Source organism: Neoarius graeffei, chromosome 18, assembly GCF_027579695.1.
Source record: "Neoarius graeffei isolate fNeoGra1 chromosome 18, fNeoGra1.pri, whole genome shotgun sequence".
NCBI lineage: Eukaryota > Metazoa > Chordata > Actinopteri > Siluriformes > Ariidae > Neoarius > Neoarius graeffei.
The window spans coordinates 66,600,751-66,621,776 of record NC_083586.1 but is presented as its reverse complement, the minus strand read 5'-3'; the positions used below and the strand labels follow the sequence as shown (position 1 = coordinate 66,621,776).

Genomic DNA, 21,026 nt, shown 5'->3' with positions numbered 1-21,026 from the left:
CTATTTGTCGGCGCAGAATTAGGGGGATTGGTGATCCTCTTCCCATCTTTACTTCTGAGAGCCGCTGCCACTCCAAGATGCTCTTTTTATACCCAGTCATGTTAATGACCTATTGCCAATTGACCTAATGAGTTGCAGTTTGGTCCTCCAGCTGTTCCTTTTTTGTACCTTTAACTTTTCCAGCCTCTTATTGGCCCTGTCCCAACTTTTTTGAGATGTGCTGCTGGCATGAAATTTCAAGTGAGCCAATATTTGGCATGAAATTTCAGAATGTCTCACTTTCGACATTTGATATGTTGTCTATGTTCTATTGTGAATACAATATCAGTTTTTGAGATTTGTAAATTATTGCATTCCGTTTTTATTTACAATTTGTACTTTGTCCCAACTTTTTTGGAATCGGGGTTGTATTATTATAATTTTTTTTTTTTTATTGTTGTGAACTGAACGTCGATGAGCAGGTATGAGTAATCGCTCCATCGCGTGGTGGCTCAAACAGATCGGCCTGCCGCAGTACACACAGACCCTGGAGAGAGAGTATTATGGGCTGGAGGTAGGCGTGTCTCCATTTACACACTTCACAAATATTTTATATTTATGTCTAAATGTCTGTTTAAATTAGAGAGGCTCTGTCTCAAATCACACTCTGCACTATATTTTTACCCTACACACTGTCACATGGCTCCGCCCCCTCAGTGGTGTGCGAGTGTTCTGAGTGTCATCACACGATTTCTCCTGGTAGTCAGTAGTGCACTACATCTCACTGAGTGTCCCAGTGTTAACACAAATTCACTAACACACCACTATATCAGACAGCTGTCTGTCTGTCTGTCTGTCTTCCAGTTTACCTGTCTGTCTGTCTGTCTGTCTATACATCTGCCAGTTTACCTGTCTCCCTGTCTGTATATCTGCCAGTTAACCTGTTTGTCTTTCGGTCTGTCTGTCTATATATCTGCCAGTTTAACTGTCTGTCTTTCTGTCTGTTTGTCTGTTTACCTGTCTGTCTTTCTGTCTGTCTGTCTATATATCTGTCAGTTTACCTGTCTGTCTTTCTGTCGGTCTATATATCTGCCAGTTTACCTGTCTGTCTGTCTGTCTGTCTGTCTGTCAGTTTACCTGTCTGTCTGTCTGTCTGTCTGTCTGTCTATATATCTGCCAGTTTACCTGTTTGTCTGTCTTTCTGTCTGTCTATATATCTATCAGTTTACCTGTCTGTCTGTCTGTCTGTCTGTCTGTCTGTCTGTCTGTCTGTCTGTCAGTTTACCTGTCTGTCTGTCTGTCTGTCTGTCTGTCAGTTTGTCTATATATCTGCCAGTTTACCTGTCTGTCTGTCTGTCTGTCTGTCTATCTGCCAGTTTACCTGTCTGTATATCTGCCAGTTAACCTGTCTGTCTATATATCTGTCAGTTTACCTGTCTGTCTATATATCTGTCAGTTTACCTGTCTGTCTATATATCTGTCAGTTTACCTGTCTGTCTATATATCTGCCAGTTAACCTATTTGTCTTTCTGTCTATATATCTGCCAGTTTACCTGTCTGTCTATATATCTGTCAGTTTACCTGTCTGTCTATATATCTGTCAGTTTACCTGTCTGTCTATCTGTCTGTCTATATATCTACCAGTTTACCTGTCTGTCTATCTGTCTGTCTATATATCTACCAGTTTACCTGTCTGTCTGTTTACCTGCCTGTCTTTCTGTCTGTCTATATATCTGCCAGTTTACCTGTCTGTCTATCTGTCTGTCTATATATCTACCAGTTTACCTGTCTGTCTGTTTACCTGCCTGTCTTTCTGTCTGTCTATATATCTGCCAGTTTACCTGTCTGTCTGTCTGTCTGACTATCTGCCAGTTTACCTGTCTATCTGTATGTCTGTCTTTCTGCCTATCTGCCAGTTTACCTGTCTGTCTATCTGTCTGTCTACCTGTCTGTCTTTCTGTCTATATATCTACCAGTTTACCTGTCTCTCTGTCTATCTGCCAATTTACCTGTGTGTCTGTCTGTCTCTCTCTCTGTCTATATATCTGCCAGTTTACCTGTCTATCTATCTGTCTGTCTGTCTATATATCTGCCAGTTTACCTGTCTGTCTGTCTGACTATCTGCCAGTTTACCTGTCTATCTGTATGTCTGTCTTTCTGCCTATCTGCCAGTTTACCTGTCTGTCTGTCTATATATCTGTCAGTTTACCTGTCTGTCTGTCTGTCTGTCTGTCTCTCTCTCTCTCTGTCTATATATCTGCCAGTTTACCTGTCTATCTATCTGTCTGTCTGTCTATATATCTGTCAGTTTACCTGTCTGTCTTTCTGTCTGTCTATATATCTGCCAGTTTACCTGTCTGTCTGTTTATCTGTTTGATTATCTGACTGCTTATTTATTTGCATATCTGTCTGCTTGTATCTCTGTCTGTCTGTCTGTCTGCCAGTTAACTTGTCTGTCTGTCTATCTCTTTATCTGTTCATTAATTGTCTGTCTGTCGGTTTGACAGTTTGTTTATTTGTGTGTTCTATCCTCAGTAGTTCTCATGTCTTAATTTTGTTTATCTGTGTGTGTGTGTGTGTGTGTGTGTGTGTGTGTGTGTGTGTGTGTGTGCGTGTGTGTGTGTGCGTGTGTGTGTGTGTGTGTGTGTAGGGCCTTTTGATGGTTACTGATGGTGACTTGATGTTGATGGGTGTTGAAGATGCTGATCACAGAGTGACCATATTAACTAATCTAAAAAAACACCAACAGAGTTTACAGTCAGGTATTCACACACACACACACACACACACACACACACACACACACACACACAGAGTGGTGCAGGAGTTTTTTGTTTGAGTTCTGTAGTCGTGTTTTTTGGCTGCTTCAGTGAAGAGTTTCTGTGCCACGCCGTGTCTTTTCTCTGACACTCGTACACTGGAGTCAGTGGATTTAATAACACGGAACATATCTGAGTTTTGATGAACGCTGGAACGTGCTGGCCGAGTGAAGCTCAGACAGGTCCGAGAGCTGAAGGACAGACCTGCGGAAGGTTGAGGAACGCATGGGGCAACGCAAAAACAATGTTATTTACTAACTGAAGTAAAAACGCTCAAGCCATTCTTTAGCCATTCTGGTTATTTCTAAAACTGTAATCTTGTCCTAATTTCGCTGTCAGATTTCTCCCTTGCAGTTTATCATCACGAGCCTACATCAGCTACAGGAAGTGTTATATTTAAATTTTTTAAATGTTATGTTTGAATTCCAGCCTTTTTGTTGTTAAAGTTTGAGCCTACAGATCAGTGAAGTTCCTGAAATGGACCGTTTTAATCTGTTGTTGATGTGGTAATGTTTGTGGGTGTGGCATTTTGAGTTTTCTTTTCCAACCCTTGCCCACCCTGTCTCACCCAGGCTCACCCACTGCTCAGTGTCAGGCCTCGCCCCTGACACACACAGAGCGTTTCCAGGCCAGAGAAAAGAAAGTGAGCAGAAAGTTCTCTTTCAGTTCATCTGACCTGTTTCGCCAGAGCATCATTCCACGCTTCAGTCGCCATAACAACCACACCCTCTCCATGTCCTGCTCCAGTCTCCTCCCACTCGACGACCGGCATCATCCCATCTCCATCAAACCCAAACACAGGTAGAGTCCACAGCTCCGTTCCTCTACGGCTTTTCTTTCTTTTAAATCCAACATGAGTCACAGAGAGAGAATCTGACCAATCAGAACAGAGCACAGAGCTCCGTCATGGAATCAATTACTGAATAATTATTAATCATGATTACACTTGTTAATTAATAATCCAAATGATTTACCTTTATTTTTGATATGTAAAACTCTATAAAAAAATTCCAGATAATAAATAATTAATTTTAAAAAATCTAAAACAAATGTATGGTATAAAACGGGCGGCACGGTGGTGTAGTGGTTAGCGCTGTCGCCTCACAGCAAGAAGGTCCGGGTTCGAGCCCCGTGGCCGGCAAGGGCCTTTCTGTGTGGAGTTTGCATGTTCTCCCCGTGTCCACGTGGGTTTCCTCCGGGTGCTCCGGTTTCCCCCACAGTCCAAAGACATGCAGGTTAGGTTAACTGGTGACTCTAAATTGAGCGTAGGTGTGAATGTGAGTGTGAATGGTTGTCTGTGTCTATGTGTCAGCCCTGTGATGACCTGGCGACTTGTCCAGGGTGAACCCCGCCTTTCGCCCGTAGTCAGCTGGGATAGGCTCCAGCTTGCCTGCGACCCTGTAGAACAGGATAAAGCGGCTAGAGATAATGAGATGAGATATTTATATCATGAATTAATCTGTAAATTAGATAATATTGTTTTGGGTGTAATAGCGCCCCTTGGTGGCGGCTATTTCTCTCTTTCTCTGGGAAAAGAATGTGGAACACACACACACACACACACACACACAGAGGCATGAGGATCCTCTCAGGGATGGGCGTGGCTGCTGGAAACTGTGGTTTTAAAGGACCTGAATGAAACCAACACTTTAATCATTTTCATGTCACTCTCTGTGAGCTGTACTCCTGTGATCTCTCACGCTGTTGTGTGTTCCTCTGGAACACTGACGCACAGTTCCTCATATCCGCTACACTGCTGAAGATAAGCGACACTGCAGTTGTGCAATATGGGTTGCCAGGTTGTGAGTCTTTAGACTCTCGATACACATCTCAAATCCTGTTTGATGGTGTTTGGGATTTTCCATGATGTGTGATATAATAATCCTCTTTTAGTGAACTGTATGTGCATGTGGTCCTTCAGTAGCCCACTGTGTTAATCAGTGCAGACACACACTCAGCGGCCACTTTAATAGGAACGTGTTGTTGATCCTACGATCCCTGTTCTTGGCTCCAGGAGTGGAACCCAATGTGTTCTTCTGCTGTTGCATGCTGAGATGCTTTTCTGCTCACCACGGTTGTAAAGAGTGATTATATGAGTTACTCTATCCTTCCAATCTGTCCATTCCCCTCTGACCCTCTCTTATCAACAAGGCGTTTGTTTCCGCCCACAGAACTGTCGCTCAGTGTTTTTTGTTTTCTGCACCATTCTGTGTAAACTCTAGAGACTGTTGTGTGTGAAAACCCCAGGAGATCAGCAGCTTCTGAAATACCAGTTTCAAACCAGTCCATCTGGATCAAACCAGCACCCATACCACAGTGACAGAAAGAAAGTCACACTTCACTGTGAGATCACAATTTTTCCCGTTCTGATGTTTGAACATTGTGAACATTAACTGAAGCTCTTGATTTGTATCTGTGTGATTGGATGCATCGTGCTGCTGCGGAGGGATCGGCTGATTACAGAACAGCAGGTGGATGTAGGAGTGTTCCTAATAAAGTGGCTGATGAGTGTGTACAGTACTCTCTCCATACCGTACAGTGCACTATACACTCATTGGAGATAACGCGTCTCGGTCCAGCCAATAACTCTCACATGATTTTGTTTTGTGATATATACAAAACATATTATTTTTTCCCCCTGAAATTTTAGAACAAAAGGCAAGGCAAGGCAAGTTTATTTCTATAGCACATTTCATACACAATGGCAGTTCAATGTGCTTTACAGAAGTAAAAACAAAAACAATAAACAATAGAGAAATAAAATTACATAAAATAATTTTATCTTTATTCTAAAAGAATTAATTAAAAGAATTAAAAGAAAATAATAAGAATTAAACAATAGTAGAAATAAAATATTAAAATGCCAAAAAGAAAAAGAAAAAGGAGAAAAAGAAAGAAAGAAAGAAAGAAAGAAAGAAAGAAAGAAAGAAAGAAAGAAAGAAAGAAAGAAAACTAGCAGAATAAAATAGAATAAAGTTAAAGTAAATTTAAAACATGCAGAGAAAGTAAAGATTATAAAAAATGTAAAAATATTAATTATTTAGCAGAAAGCATCTGAAAACAGCTTGGTCTTTAACCTAGATTTGAAGCTGCCAACAGCAGGAGCATTTTTAATGTCCTCTGGGAGTTGGTTCCATAACTGTACTGCATAGTAGCTAAAAGCTGCAGAGAAAAGAAATTCATAAATCACTGAAATAGTTCAGGAGCGTTATAATTTGTTTGCACACTTATGTTTTTGTTCATTTTTACAGTTGGCTTGTTTTCCTTGGCTGAGTGTTGATTGGCACTTCAACAGCATATTACACTCGGTGTTGTTCTGTCACTTGTTCAGTTGGCACTAGAACTTCTCATCTCATCTCATCTCATTATCTGTAGCCGCTTTATCCTGTTCTACAGGGTCGCAGGCAAGCTGGATCCTATCCCAGCTGACTACGGGCGAAAGGCGGGGTTCACCCTGGACAAGTCGCCAGGTCATCACAGGGCTGACACATAGACACAGACAACCATTCACACTCACATTCACACCTACGCTCAATTTAGAGTCACCAGTTAACCTAACCTGCATGTCTTTGGACTGTGGGGGAAACCGGAGCACCCGGAGGAAACCCACGCGGACACGGGGAGAACATGCAAACTCCACACAGAAAGGCCCTCGCCGGCCACGGGGCTCGAACCCAGGACCTTCTTACTGTGAGGCGACAGCGCTAACCACTACACCACCGTGCCGCCCGCACTAGAACTTTCCTGTCTAAAAGTTCAGCACTTCTGGTACCTGACTATTGCAGTACTTGTTCGTCGCTCTCGATAACAGCGTCTGCTAAACGCTTGTAATGTAATGTCTGCTCATTCACTTTTGTGGTGCGAGTGTTTGCACTGATGAGAAGATCATGAAAAACGCACGTTTTGTGCGCCTTCTTCTTCTGCTCGATCAGTGTCTCGTCTAGAGGTTTTTCTGCGTCATGACATGCCACGCATCCAAAAGGTTTCTCACAGTTTGAGGCTTGGTACCAAAGAAAATAATAAAAATGAGCAAACAGTTTTCCTTGGGCCTACTTTTATTTTGCAAACCTGCATGCACAGACGCAGTGTGGCAGTTCAAAGGAATCGTGATTATGGACCCCACTGAAAAACACACCCACAATCGGTACTGAGTATTGGGACCGCGAGTGAAAACCTCCTGACAGAGTTCCACTTGTAGCTTTTTCTAAAAGGGAACTTCTCCGGTAACCCCTGGATGTATTGGAACAGATTTGTGTATAATCTGTTGTGTACGAGCGTTTACACAGGAAATGTGATGTTCATGAAAATTCTGTAAATTCAGAAAAACGTTCGTAGCCTACTCGTGTCCCTGAGTGTGTGAATTTACGCATAAGGAGACTAACTTATTTTATCCTCAGTTCGATCAACTTCGAATCATATAATCTGCAAGGATTACTGTACTTTTATATCCGGAATATATTGTTGAGTTTAAATTGTTTATATTTATTCCTACAATTTATTATTATTTTGAATAAAAATGAATTGTTTAATTGTGACAGAAGACACGGCGGTGTATTAAAGGAGGACGGGCCGGCCTGTCTGCGCAGAAAACAAACACCTCAGCTGATGGAGGATTTAGCACATTATTATTATTATTATTATTATTATTATTAAATATTTTAGTGGTGCAGAAGTGAGTCAAAATAACTTCCGTTTCTGTTTTTCACTCTTTACCCTGATCGCTCATTTCGTGCCCCAGCTGCTTGTGCACATTACCTTTTATGGAGTTTTGTGGGCGTCACTAAATGTAAATGAGCTGTATCAGGACCGTGCTTTGCACTTTACATCTGATCAACATACGCACGCAAGTACAAGGAAAATGAGCATTTCTGAAACTTTTGGGGAAAATTGTAGTTCAGTTTGACGTACGGAGACATTTACACGTGACTTTACTAAAAAGTTTATTTAAATGAGGCCTGATTTCAGTCTTAAATCTTCACTAAACTATTTGGGATTCGTACTCACGTTCTCATTACCCTTATTTAAGTGCACTACATAGGGTAACATACACTAATAGACTAATAGGGAAATAGGATTAAGTTCTTTACCCACTACATTAGTGAACCATTTTGGTGCTGGCAATCAGTGGTTCCAACCTGGCAACCCAGAATAAGGTGGGTGATAAAAGTCAGTAGTGCGGTGGAGTGAAACAGCCCGTAGACACATAATCAAGCTGACACAAGTCCGAGGTGTCGACATGCTTGCTCAGGCTGAGGGAGCTCTGAGTCTCCGAGCTCAGACAGGTAGGGGGAAGACAGGAATCTGGGGAATGTGAGACAGCCAGAGAGGGATGAGGTTAGGCTCTGAGAGGACATGGACACTCCCGTTTGTTACTTTCCTGTACTTCTACGATGATTTGTTGTGTGGATTATGTGTAAACTCTAACACAGCTGTGTGTGTGAGACGGTGTTCAGGTGAGTTCAGTCTTGTCACTGTTTGTTTAATTACTTACCGTACTAACACTGTTAATGATTGGCTTGAAGTAGAGCGGCACTGCGCTGAAACACAGCCGAATTAACGCCGACAGCACTGAACCGTGTTCAGTACAACAGCTGGAATGTTTGTACCCTTATAGTGTGGAATTAACACTGAAGGGTACCGTGGGACTGTCCTGAAGAAGAGCTGCAGGACGAATCTGACTGAGTACACAACATGAACACTGACAGTGGGGTTTAAATTTGCTTAGAGGTTACGAGAAGAAAGACAAGACAAAAGTTATATACAAAGATCAGCAAAAAAACAGAAAGACGACAGAAAGAAAAAACCCGAGACTGACAAGGAAAACAAGAAAAAGATAACAAAATAAACAGACAACAAAACACAATATTCCTACAGTGAAGAATTCATCTATAACCTGCACTGTAATTGTGTTGAATTAATACACACACAGCATTACAGTGTTGAATTAGTATTTATAGCAATAGATACAGTGTTGATTAAAGACATACACGAACGGATAATGTTTAATTAACACCTACACTAATAGATACAGTGTTGAATCAACACATACATTCAGTTACGTTCACTGCGCTCTATATTCCATGGGCAAGCCATGGCCTAATGGTTCAAGAAGCAGCTTGGGGACCAAAAGGTTGCTGGTTCAATTCCCTGGACCAGCACCAGCAGGAATTGCCCTTGAGCAAGGCATCGAACCCCCAACTGTTCCCCAGGCTGCTCTGGATAAGAGTGTCTGCTAAACGCCTGTAATTTAATGTAATATACACGAGGAAGCCATGCAGAGTCTCCACCTGAGATGCTTATAGTCCTGGTATAAATGCTCTAAATAGGAAATGATATGAGGAGCCATTTGGGATGGACGCTGTTTTTCCTTTTTGGATGTTCAGAGAAGGAAGGAAGTACTCCTAGCAACACTCCTGCAGGGTTCCTGAGTGTGTGCATGTGCGTATGTGTGTGTATGTAACAGACCTTCAGCATTCTTCATTATATGAATTTCCAATGTCCAATGAACTTCCTGTTTAAACAAAGGTAGTCTTGGCAGTAGTGTATCACTGTGTTTACTTTATTCACATCTGTCAGACAGCTGCTTCAGGGCATATACTTTTAACAATAGCCCTGAATCTTATGTGTTTTACAGTAAGAGGAAGAGTGTCGGAATTTTCATCGCTCAGGTGAGTCATGTCCTTTATCACACTTGTCATTGAAACTGTTCCAGAAATGCTGAGTGTGAGTGATTAAAACTGGTTCATCTAAATTCATCCCAAAGTGTATTGCAGATACACACTGATCAGCCATAACATTAAAACCACCTGCCTAGTATTATGTAACTCTCCTTGTGCCACAAAAACAGCTCTGACCCTCAAGGCCTGAACTCCACAAGACCCCCGAAGGTGTGCTGTGGGATGTGGGACCAAAATGTCAGCAGCAGGACCTTTAAGTCCTGTAAATTGTGAGTGGAGCCTCCAGGGATCAGACTTATTTATCCATCGCATCCCATAGATGGTAGATCAGATTGAGATCTGGAGAATTTGGAGGCCGAGTCAACACCCTGAGCCTTTTGATTTATTAGCTTTGCCATATATATGTATACACATCATGGCTGGGAAACCACTACAGCTTGCACCAGTTACAGTGGCCCCATTGTACCAAATCTGCATGTCTTTGGACTGTGGGGGAAACCGGAGCACCTGGAGGAAACCCACACAGACATGGGGCGAACATGCAAACTGCACACAGAAAGGCCCCTGTCGGCTGCGAGATTCGAACCTGGAACCTTCTTGCTTCAAGGCCTGAATTGTCTTGCTTCAAACCTTCAAGGCCTGAATTGTCTTGGCCAGGCCTAAGGGTCCCATCTGCATCTCATCATTGCTGAGGAGTGTGCTCCCATCACCCAATCAAGCATCCAGCCAGAGCAGGTCATGATATATTTTTTTACCATATTAACATGCCATTGTGTGTCATGCCTGATGTAAAGACTCTCGTCTCTGCGAGCCTACCACACAGATTTAATACTTGTCATTTTTAGGGCATACCTAACAACATGTTTTCTTTCTCCCCCCCCCATCTGTCCCTCTGAGTTACATGTTGATCCTGGGATTGAGATGCTGGCCTCTTCTGCCCCTCGGACCTGCTTGATCCATCCTGGTGCCCTGTGTCTGGTCAGAGTTTTATCGCCCCACTCCTGTGAAGGACGGCCCCATGAGGACAGTTGAGGGTTATACCTGTTAAAACTGTTAATATTATAGTCAGGCTGTCTGTTGTTGCCCAAATGAGGATGGGTTCCCTTTTGAGTCTGGTTCCTCTCGAGGTTTCTTCCTCATGTCGTCTGAGGGAGTTTTTCCTTGCCACCGTCGCCACAGGCTTGCTCATTGGGGATAGATTAGGGATAAAATTAGCTCATGTTTTAAGTCGTTCAAATTCTGTAAAGCTGCTTTGCGACAATGTTTATTGTTAAAAGCGCTGTACAAATAAACTTGATTTGATTTGATTTGCTGTGAGGCGACAGCTATAACCACTACACCACCGTGCCGCCAAAACTTTGCCAGGTTCCTGAACAGTTTCTGCAGTGTGTGAGGGAGCATTATCCTGCTAAAAGAGTTCACTGACATTAGGGAATACTGTTGTCATGAAGGGGTGAACTTGATCTGGAACAATGTTCAGGTAGGTGGTACGTGTCAAAGTAACATCCAGATGAACACCAGGACCTAAGGTTTCCCAGGAGAACATTGTCCAGAGCATCACGCTGCCTCCACCGGCTTGGCTTCTTCCCATAGTGCATCCTGGTGCCATTTCTTCCCCAGAGAAATCACACACACACACACACACACATCCAGTCATCCACATGACGAAAAACACGATTCATCACACCAGGCCACCTTCTTCCATTACAGTCAAGTTCTGATGCTCACTTGCCCATCTGTATGACCTTTTAGCAGTGGACAGGGGGTCAGCATGGACTCTCTGACTGATCTGCAGCTACACAGCTCCAGACGCAGCAACCTGTGATGCACTGTGTGTTCTGATACCTTTCTATCATTAATTGTTTCAGCAGTTTGTGCTCCAGTAGTTCTTCTGTGGGATTGGACCATATGGGCTAGCTGTCGTGCTCCATGAGAATCATTGAGCCTTCGACACCCATGACCCTGTCGCCGGTTGACCGGCTGTCCTTTCTTGGACCACTTTTGTTCAGTACTAACCACTGCATACCGGGAACACCCCACAAGATGTGCCATTTTGGAGATGCTCAGACCCAGTCATCTAACCATCACAATTTGGCCCTTGTCAAAGTCGCTCAGATCCTGACACTTGTCCATTTTTCCTGCTTCCAACACATCAACTTCAAGAACTGACTGTTGTCTTTCTTGCTGCCGAATAAACCCCGCCCCCTCAACAGGTGCCACTGTAACGGGATAATCAATGTTATTCACTTCACCTGTCAGTGGTTTAATATCATGGCTGATTGGTGTCATTACACTTAAATTACACTTAAATACACAAACACTTTTAGTATAAAGTTATTTTGTTGCTACTTTAATATTTTTGTAAAGCTCTAGTTTTTTTGGGGGGAGGGGCATAAGAACATGAACTTAGTGTTATTTTTTTGTTCTTTGAATCATTTCAAAATGTCATTTAGGTGTTTTCAAATCGTAAGGATATGGACTCTCTGAAGAAAGAACTGGAAGAGGAGCTTAAACTGAGTACCGACGATGTCAGGAGTCATGCCTGGTATCACGGGCAGCTACACAGAGAGGTGTGTGTGGGTGTGCGTGTATTGACATTGTGAAAGGAAGTGTTTGTGCTATGGCAAGACTAAGGCAAGGTGTGTGTGTGTGTGTGTGTGTGTGTGTGTGTGTGTGTGTGTAGGGAGCAGAGGAGCTGTTGAAAAATGACGGGGATTTCTTGGTGCGAGACTCTAGCATGAATGCCAATGACTACGTCTTGAGCTGCATGTGGAAAAAGCAGTGTATGCACTTCAAAATCATCCGCATTGTCCTCCGACCAAAACAGGTACACCAACAGTTCTCTGGCGCAAACCAGGTACACCTACAGTTCTCTAGCGCAAACCAGGTACACCTACAGTTCTCTGGTGCAAACCAGGTACACCTACAGTTCTCTGGCGCAAACCAGGTACACCTACAGTTCTCTAGCGCAAACCAGGTACACCTACAGTTCTCTAGCGCAAACCAGGTACACCTACAGTTCTCTGGCACAAACCAGGTACACCTACAGTTCTCTAGCGCAAACCAGGTACACCTACAGTTCTCTGGCCCAAACCAGGTACACCTTCAGTTCTCTGGCCCAAACCAGGTACACCTACAGTTCTCTGGCCCAAACCAGGTACACCTACAGTTCTCTAGCGCAAACCAGGTACACCTACAGTTCTCTGGCCCAAACCAGGTACACCTTCAGTTCTCTGGCCCAAACCAGGTACACCTACAGTTCTCTGGCACAAACCAGGTACACCTACAGTTCTCTAGCGCAAACCAGGTACACCTACAGTTCTCTGGCCCAAACCAGGTACGCCTACAGTTCTCTGGCCCAAACCAGGTACACCTACAGTTCTCTAGCGCAAACCAGGTACACCTACAGTTTTCTGGCCCAAACCAGGTACACCTACAGTTCTCTAGCGCAAACCAGGTACACCTACAGTTCTCTAGCGCAAACCAGGTACACCTACAGTTCTCTGGTGCAAACCAGGTACACCTACAGTTCTCTGGCGCAAACCAGGTACACCTACAGTTCTCTAGCGCAAACCAGGTACACCTACAGTTCTCTAGCGCAAACCAGGTACACCTACAGTTCTCTGGCACAAACCAGGTACACCTACAGTTCTCTAGCGCAAACCAGGTACACCTACAGTTCTCTGGCCCAAACCAGGTACACCTTCAGTTCTCTGGCCCAAACCAGGTACACCTACAGTTCTCTGGCCCAAACCAGGTACACCTACAGTTCTCTAGCGCAAACCAGGTACACCTACAGTTCTCTGGCCCAAACCAGGTACACCTTCAGTTCTCTGGCCCAAACCAGGTACACCTACAGTTCTCTGGCACAAACCAGGTACACCTACAGTTCTCTAGCGCAAACCAGGTACACCTACAGTTCTCTGGCCCAAACCAGGTACACCTACAGTTCTCTGGCCCAAACCAGGTACACCTACAGTTCTCTAGCGCAAACCAGGTACACCTACAGTTTTCTGGCCCAAACCAGGTACACCTACAGTTCTCTGGCGCAAACCAGGTACACCTACAGTTCTCTAGTGCAAACCAGGTACACCTACAGTTTTCTGGCCCAAACCAGGTACACCTACAGTTCTCTAGTGCAAACCAGGTACACCTACAGTTCTCTGGCACAAACCAGGTACACCTACAGTTCTCTGGCGCAAAACAGGTACAACTACAGTTCTCTGGCGCAAACCAGGTACACCTACAGTTCTCTGGCGCAAACCAGGTGTACCTACAGTTCTCTGGCGCGAACCAGGTACACCTACAGTTCTCTCACAGAAACCAGGTACACCTACAGTTCTCTGGCACGAACCAGGTACACCTACAGTTCTCTAATGCAAACCAGGTACACCTACAGTTCTCTGGCCCAAACCAGGTACACCTACAGTTCTCTGGCGCAAACCAGGTACACCTACAGTTCTCTGGCACAAACCAGGTACACCTACAGTTCTCTGGCGCAAACCAGGTACACCTACAGTTCTCTGGCACAAACCAGGTACACCTACAGTTCTCTGGCACAAACCAGGTACACCTACAGTTCTCTGGCGCAAACCAGGTACACCTACAGTTCTCTCGCAGAAACCAGGTACACCTACAGTTCTCTGGCCTGAACCAGGTACACCTACAGTTCTCTGGCCTGAACCAGGTACACCTACAGTTCTCTGGCCTGAACCAGGTACACCTACAGTTCTCTGGCGCAAACCAGGTACACCTACAGTTCTCTGGCCTGAACCAGGTACACCTACAGTTCTCTGGCCTGAATCAGGTACACCTACAGTTCTCTGGCCCAAACTAATACATCTACAGTTCCCTAGCTCAAAACAGGTATACCCACAGTTCCCTAGCCCAAAACAGGTATACCCACAGTTCCCTTGCTCAAAACAGGTATACCTACAGCTTTCCTGCACAAACAGGTACATTTACAATTTACGGTTCTCTGGCCCAAAATAGGTACATGTAAAGTTCTCTGGTCCCGAACAGGTATATCTACAGTTCTCCCACCCAAACAGGTACTAAACAGGTACACTTACAGTTCCATGACTTAACCATATACACCTTTTCTGGCCCAAATAGGGACACCTACAGTCCTGTGACCCAAACAGGCCTACAGTTCCTCAAATAGTAGATGAACCTGTTCTCTTGGCCAAACAGGTGTAGTTACAGTTCTCTGGAACAGATAAGTACATTCTGTGGTTCAAACAGGTACATGTACAGTTATCTAGCCCAAACATGTACGACCATAGACTACATAAAGGTACATTCAATTATACTTAAATTAGTACAGCAACAATTCACTGGCCAAAATGGATATACAGTACCTATGATAAACTGTCCCAAACAAGTACATCCAAATTTCTTGGTTAACCTGGTAATGTGTATATGTACATGGCCCAAACAGTCACACTCCTCAACTCCAAAGAGGACTGCACATGTATCTCACCCAAACAAATACACTCACAACTCTTTGACCCAAACAGTTATATCCATAATAATCTGACCTGAAAAAGTGAGCCAACAGTTCTATGTCCCAAACAGGTAAACTTATACCTGTTTTACAAAAGAATAAATATATATCCACATCCATGTGGCCCAAACAAGTACACCCACAATTATATGACTCAAAAAGAGTGCACCCACAATTCCAAAGAAGCAGACTCTGGCTCATGTAGGTGGTCACAACCTGCTCCAGAACTTGTTCTTGCTCATCCATCAGTCATTAAGACCATTGCGAATTTCATCAGTTGTGTTGAAACAGGCCTAAACATGTATGCCCATGTAGCTCCATCCAAACTGTATACACCCACATATTTCCTCTCTAAAGATCTACACTCATGTACAGTATCTCTGGTCCAAACAGGAACACCTGCACGTCTACACTCTAATTTAATGCTTCTGTTTTGACTCACTTGTTAGTCATGGAGTCTGTTGGGAGTTTCTTTGGATTAGAGCAGGTGAGGTAGTAAACTGTGTAATGCAGTAATCAGACAGGAGTGTAGTTAGGAAACACTGAGCAAAAGAGGAAGTAAAGCCCCAAACAATAAACACCAGCAAGAAATCACTGTTTGAGTAGATCATGAGTTCTATTGTGGTCAGGTCATGCTAAAGACCATCATAAAAATGGTACCAACTGCAATCTGGTGAGGCTCGCCACAATACAGATGTGAGTAGGGAGTCAAACTCTTGAGGTTACCAGAGGACCCGCCCCCCACTGTTTCCCTGGCTATGTAATAGGCAAGAGGCTGAGGGCAATAGAAATGGAGATCAGTGCCACCCAGTGTGCCTTAAAGGCCTGGCTAGTACTTGGATGGGAGACTGTCTGGGAATACCAGGTACTGGCACAAGAAGGACTTTGACTTTTTTGACCAAAAAGTACTAAAGTATTCCAAAGCTGTTTTTAACTTACCCTGGTTGACTTGCTCACTCCAATTCCTCTTGGTTGAAGGGAAAGTCCATTAATGTACCCAGGTGTTGATCAGGTGTGTTGGATGCAGGAAAAACAATAATATGGAGCATGGGTTAGGGTTAGGAAACTGTGGTCTATTGAGATGACTGCATAACAGATGTCGGAACAGAATTGTATGTGTTTCTGTGTGTGTAGGGTTACTCAAGGGAGCTGTTTCAGTTTGAGAATGATCAATTCGACAATGTTGCCGCTCTGGTGCGCTTCCACGTAGGGGGGCGTCAACCAATATCGCAGGCTTCCGGAGCTGTCATCTCTCACCCAGTCACGCGTACCCTTCCTTTGCGGGTCATCAGTGAGCGCCAGACAGTGAAGTTGTCCAACATAAGCTCTGCAGCAGCACCTCACTGGCCGGGAGAGAAGGGCAAGAGGCGGAGCTTGAGCTCCACACATGTGGACATGCTTCAGGTCAACAATTACAACCTGCTCAGGTACGTATGGTTTTAAAGGTGGTCTAAAGGGTGTGTGTTTTATGTTAGAGTAAGAATGAATTGTCAACATCAAATTATTTTGTGTTGTTATGGAAAGCAAGTAAGCAACACTGAATATTTTTAACATCAGTCTGTTGTATTTCATTCACTCAGCTAGCTCAAGTTTGAAACCTAACTATCTGATGTGTTTGAAATGGTGTAATAATGCTTAGTTTGCTTAGTGCATAAAAATGTTTATTGTGTGTGTGCAGGAGTGGCAGTCAACCTGCTAATTTAGAGACCGTAGGAAAACCATCACTACAGTCAGCACAATCAGACAGCAACCTTCGCCCAGGTATATGCACGTAACCCCCCACCCCCAGCGCCCACTCACACGCAGTCTGTTTAACTTGATCTCCTTTTCTTCAGTTCTTCCCCAGAGTATTCCAGTGCAGGAACCTCTCTCCCCAGTGTTCCGTACAGGCAGTGAGCCTTTACTGAGCCCTGGCTCCATCCACTCACGCAATTCCAGGCGGTTAGCCACAGGAGGCTGTACACTCCGTGGTTCTGATGGACAGTTGCATTCTCGGGCTCCACCCAAACCAGTCAGAGTTTCCACCCTGTTTCAAGCAAAATCACCAACCATACCACAGATCGAGGTCAACCCCGCCTCCGTCTATGATGAACTTGTGCCTCAGGTGTGTGTGTGTGTGTGTGTGTGTGTGTGTGTGTGTGTGTGTGTGTGTGTGTGTATTTTAATTCTTTTAATCTTTTAAATTCTGTAACAGGACATAGGAACATTTCTGCATGTCCTTTGATTTTTGAACCCAGATCCCTTCGTCAATGCTGCCCAAAGGTCCAGCTGCTCGTCTTCGTGCTCAAGAGAAATGGAGCAGCCGGGCACGTATCACCGAAACGAGCTTTACTTTTCTTGAGGCACAGACAGATGAGGAAGAGCAAGAGGCAGAGAAAGAGAAGAGAGACAGAATGACAGAGGTAGCAAGAAATGGAGATGACTGGCGGTTCCTCCGTCCTGAAACAGAGACAACCTCGTCCTTTCGCCTGGATGCATTCCGCTCACTGCTGCTGCCCGACAACAACCGGCCACTGGAGCAGAGTGTACTACATTCACTCAAAGAGCTGTTCGCTCACACGGACGCTAACACCACTGCTCTGCACATGCTCAGTGTGGACTGCCAGGTGACACCACACATGCGCGAGCGCACGCACACACACACACTTGTCTCCACACCAAGCACCAATCTCCTGAGTCTACATCCAAGTAAGCATGCATTGGTGTTACATTTCCATCACAACAAAATCTCATCCCCTATTTACTTTTAATGAAAGGTTGTGGATACCAGATACGACCCCAAGAAAGTAACCCACCAATCTCTGAGTTCAAAACTTCTCAAATTTTGAGGTTGTGACCTTATGATAGCTTCACAGTTGGCCAACGAAATAATAGATCTTAAATCTACAAAAGCACCAACGCAAACCAAAGCTAATAGGTTTAAAATATGTGCCAAAATGTACAAAAAGTGCTTCCAACAAATATCTTAATATAGTTGTTACAAGGAAGCAAATGAAAATGAGGCATTTTGGTGGTGATGCATGGAAAAATTCCTCGAGCTTTGGGAAGTATTCTCAAACCCATCTGCAAGTATTCGGTGCTTAGTTTTCTGACGAAAACATCACCACCAAATTTCAGTGCATGCATTGAAGTGTTTCACAATGGTTTTGGCTACTCGTGAGGCAGAGACACACCCAAAAACAACCTGCAAAGCTCAGAGAACATTCACTGTGCATCGCTACCAATTTTCAATTGCCAAATATTCGCAAACCCATTGCAAGCTGTAGTGTGACTAGGGCCTTTGCAACATGGTGTGTGAAGACTGCATGAGATCTGTTTTCTCCACAATTGAAGGATTTGTGAAAGCCAGCCAAACATTGTCTCCACATGAGGTTGAGGAATACTGAATCATAACTCAGGTGTACCACCATAGCAGGCAGTTCATATGGTATCTTTTCACAAATGATCTGACACACTATACATTTCAGGTGGCCAAGTCATTCTGATATTCCTGCATTGACTCTGGTCTGTTGGGGTAAAAAAAAAAAACCCATTGTATTGTATTTTTATTTTTCATTGACCATCAAATTCAAGTCCAAAATGCTGTAGAAAGCTGTCCAGTTGTGGCCTCTGAAAAGACACAGTTGAGTATCATTACTATTGTCAGAAAAACATTCCTAATTAACTGGGAGCTCTCTGGTCTAAATCATTGCTTCTCAGGTGGCACGTGTGACGGGTGTGACTGAGGAGCAAAAGAGGATGATGGGAGTGAACTCTGGACTGGAACTCATCACACTGCCACATGGGAGCCAGCTGAGACAGGACTTGCTGGAGAGACATCACCTATTAGCACTGGGTGTGGCCTTGGACGTGCTGGGCTGTACAGGCTCAATCAACCAGAGGGCACTGGTGCTCCATAAGGCCATCCAGCTGGCTCAAGCTCTGCGCTCTACTGCCCACGACCTCTATGCCTTCAGCGCCATCATGAAGGCCCTTGAGCTGCCGCAGGTTGGTGCAAAGGTCATACATGGTGCACCATGAAGATTTACAAGTACAGAACCAGTGTTGGAATGGAGTTTGAAATCAAGTTCAGCAGGGTTTTCCTGACCATCTACACTCACCCAGACCCATAGTCTCTTCTCATCTCATTATCTGTAGCCGCTTTATCCTGTTCTACAGGGTCGCAGGCGAGCTGGAGCCTATCCCAGCTGACTACGGGCGAAAGGCGGGGTACACCCTGGACAAGTCGCCAGGTCATCACAGGGCTGACACATAGACACAGACAACCATTCACACTCACATTCACACCTACGCTCAATTTAGAGTCACCAGTTAACCTAACCTGCATGTCTTTGGACTGTGGGGGAAACCGGAGCACCCGGAGGAAACCCACGCGGACACGGGGAGAACATGCAAACTCCACACAGAAAGGCCCTCGCCGGCCACGGGGCTCGAACCCAGGACCTTCTTGCTGTGAGGCAACAGCGCTAACCACTACACCACCGTGCTGCCCCATAGTCTCTTGTTTTACTAATCTTTGTCTTTGTTTTCCCCAACCTGGCTGAATGTCCCCAAAATATCAGAATTGTTCTACCATCATCAGAAAGATTCGTGTTCCCTACAAACAGCTAAATGCTTCACTTCACATGCATAACAGACAGGGGTTCATGACCCTGCAGAAGGGGTGTCCAAAGTCCAGCCCCAAATACATTACAATATCTTACATTAAAGGCATTTAGCAGATGCTCTTATACAGAGAGACATACAATGAGCACACACACACTGCCTGGGGAGCAGTTGGAGGTTAGATGCCTTGCTCAAGAGCACTTCAGCCATGGGTTTTCCTGCCAGTTCAAGGAACCGAACCAGCAATTCTTTGAGCCCAAGGCTGCTTCTCTAACCTTTAGGCTGCCGAAACATACATTAGCTGGACCACGGTTTCTCGGTTAGAATGTATTACAGTGGCCCAACAGTCAACTTGTTATGAATTTTCCCTTCACCCCACAGTGGCAGCAGTCTGTGTTAACACACTTGGCGACAATGCAAGAGGTTTTTCCCCTCCGGCTCATCTCATTATCTCATTATCTCTAGCCACTTTATCCTGTTCCCCTCTGGCTACACCTGCAAAATTAATTTACAGAATTATATTTAGTGCTAGGCGGCACGGTGGTGTAGTGGTTAGCGCTGTCGCCTCACAGCAAGAAGGTCCTGGGTTCGAGCCCCGTGGCCGGCGAGGGCCTTTCTGTGTGGAGTTTGCATGTTCTCCCCGTGTCCACGTGGGTTTCCTCCGGGTGCTCCGGTTTCCCCCACAGTCCAAAGACATGCAGGTTAGGTTAACTGGTGACTCTAAATTGAGCATAGGTGTGAATGTGAGTGTGAATGGTTGTCTGTGTCTATGTGTCAGCCCTGTGATGACCTGGCGACTTGTCCAGGGTGAACCCCGCCTTTCGCCCGTAGTCAGCTGGGATAGGCTCCAGCTTGCCTGCGACCCTGTAGAACAGGATAAAGCGGCTACAGATAATGAGGGATGGGATATTTAGTGCTCATCACAGACAAAAAGCACAAAGTTAACTGTGAGGAGGAGACGATTTCAAAAGACCTGGAAACCATGAAGCATGGAAAACCTTTTGTGAATTCTTGAAAGAGTCCTTAATTAAGTGGATTTGCAACTATTAATGACAATTTAATTCATGATTATCTAAGATTGTCCAACAGGAACTGTGTCCAATCTGGCCTTTGTTGAAAAAATTGACACCCCTGTCCTAGGGAGTATAGCTAAATTGACTGCTAAGCTAACATCCTTCAATTTCAGGTCATGTACATTGTGTGTTTTCACTATGACACCAAAATGATCTTCTTGAAACTTGAAGTGTAGATCTTCTGTTAGGGTTAGCCATGGTCTAATGATTAGAGAAGCAGCTTTGAGATTAAAAGGTTGTTGGTTCAAGTCCCTGGACTAGCAGAAATGCCTGAAGTGCCCTTGAGCAAGGCACTTAACCCCCAGGCTGCTCTGGGTATGTTGTATGCTGTTGTGGTTAAGAGCTAAATGTCATTAATAATAGTAAG

At 44.4% G+C, this 21,026-nt stretch overlaps 1 protein-coding gene across 2 annotated transcripts in view; it reads left to right on the top strand.

The window, feature by feature from the left end:
* sh2d3a (SH2 domain containing 3A) overlaps positions 1-21,026 on the top strand; it is a 30,279-nt gene that overhangs the window by 2,280 nt on the left and 6,973 nt on the right. The window contains exons 2-12 of one of the 2 annotated variants that reach the window (XM_060899301.1): positions 462-553; positions 2,630-2,741; positions 3,371-3,599; positions 9,433-9,466; positions 11,929-12,045; positions 12,159-12,302; positions 16,116-16,408; positions 16,660-16,742; positions 16,817-17,085; positions 17,219-17,587; positions 18,681-18,968. In XM_060899301.1, coding sequence (XP_060755284.1) covers positions 464-553; positions 2,630-2,741; positions 3,371-3,599; positions 9,433-9,466; positions 11,929-12,045; positions 12,159-12,302; positions 16,116-16,408; positions 16,660-16,742; positions 16,817-17,085; positions 17,219-17,587; positions 18,681-18,968 — 2,028 coding nt within the window. In that variant the 5' untranslated portion in view covers positions 462-463. Of the gene's footprint in view, positions 1-461; positions 554-2,629; positions 2,742-3,370; positions 3,600-7,820; positions 8,252-9,432; positions 9,467-11,928; positions 12,046-12,158; positions 12,303-16,115; positions 16,409-16,659; positions 16,743-16,816; positions 17,086-17,218; positions 17,588-18,680; positions 18,969-21,026 lie in introns of those variants that run through there. The other variant, XM_060899302.1, reaches the window with a different exon arrangement.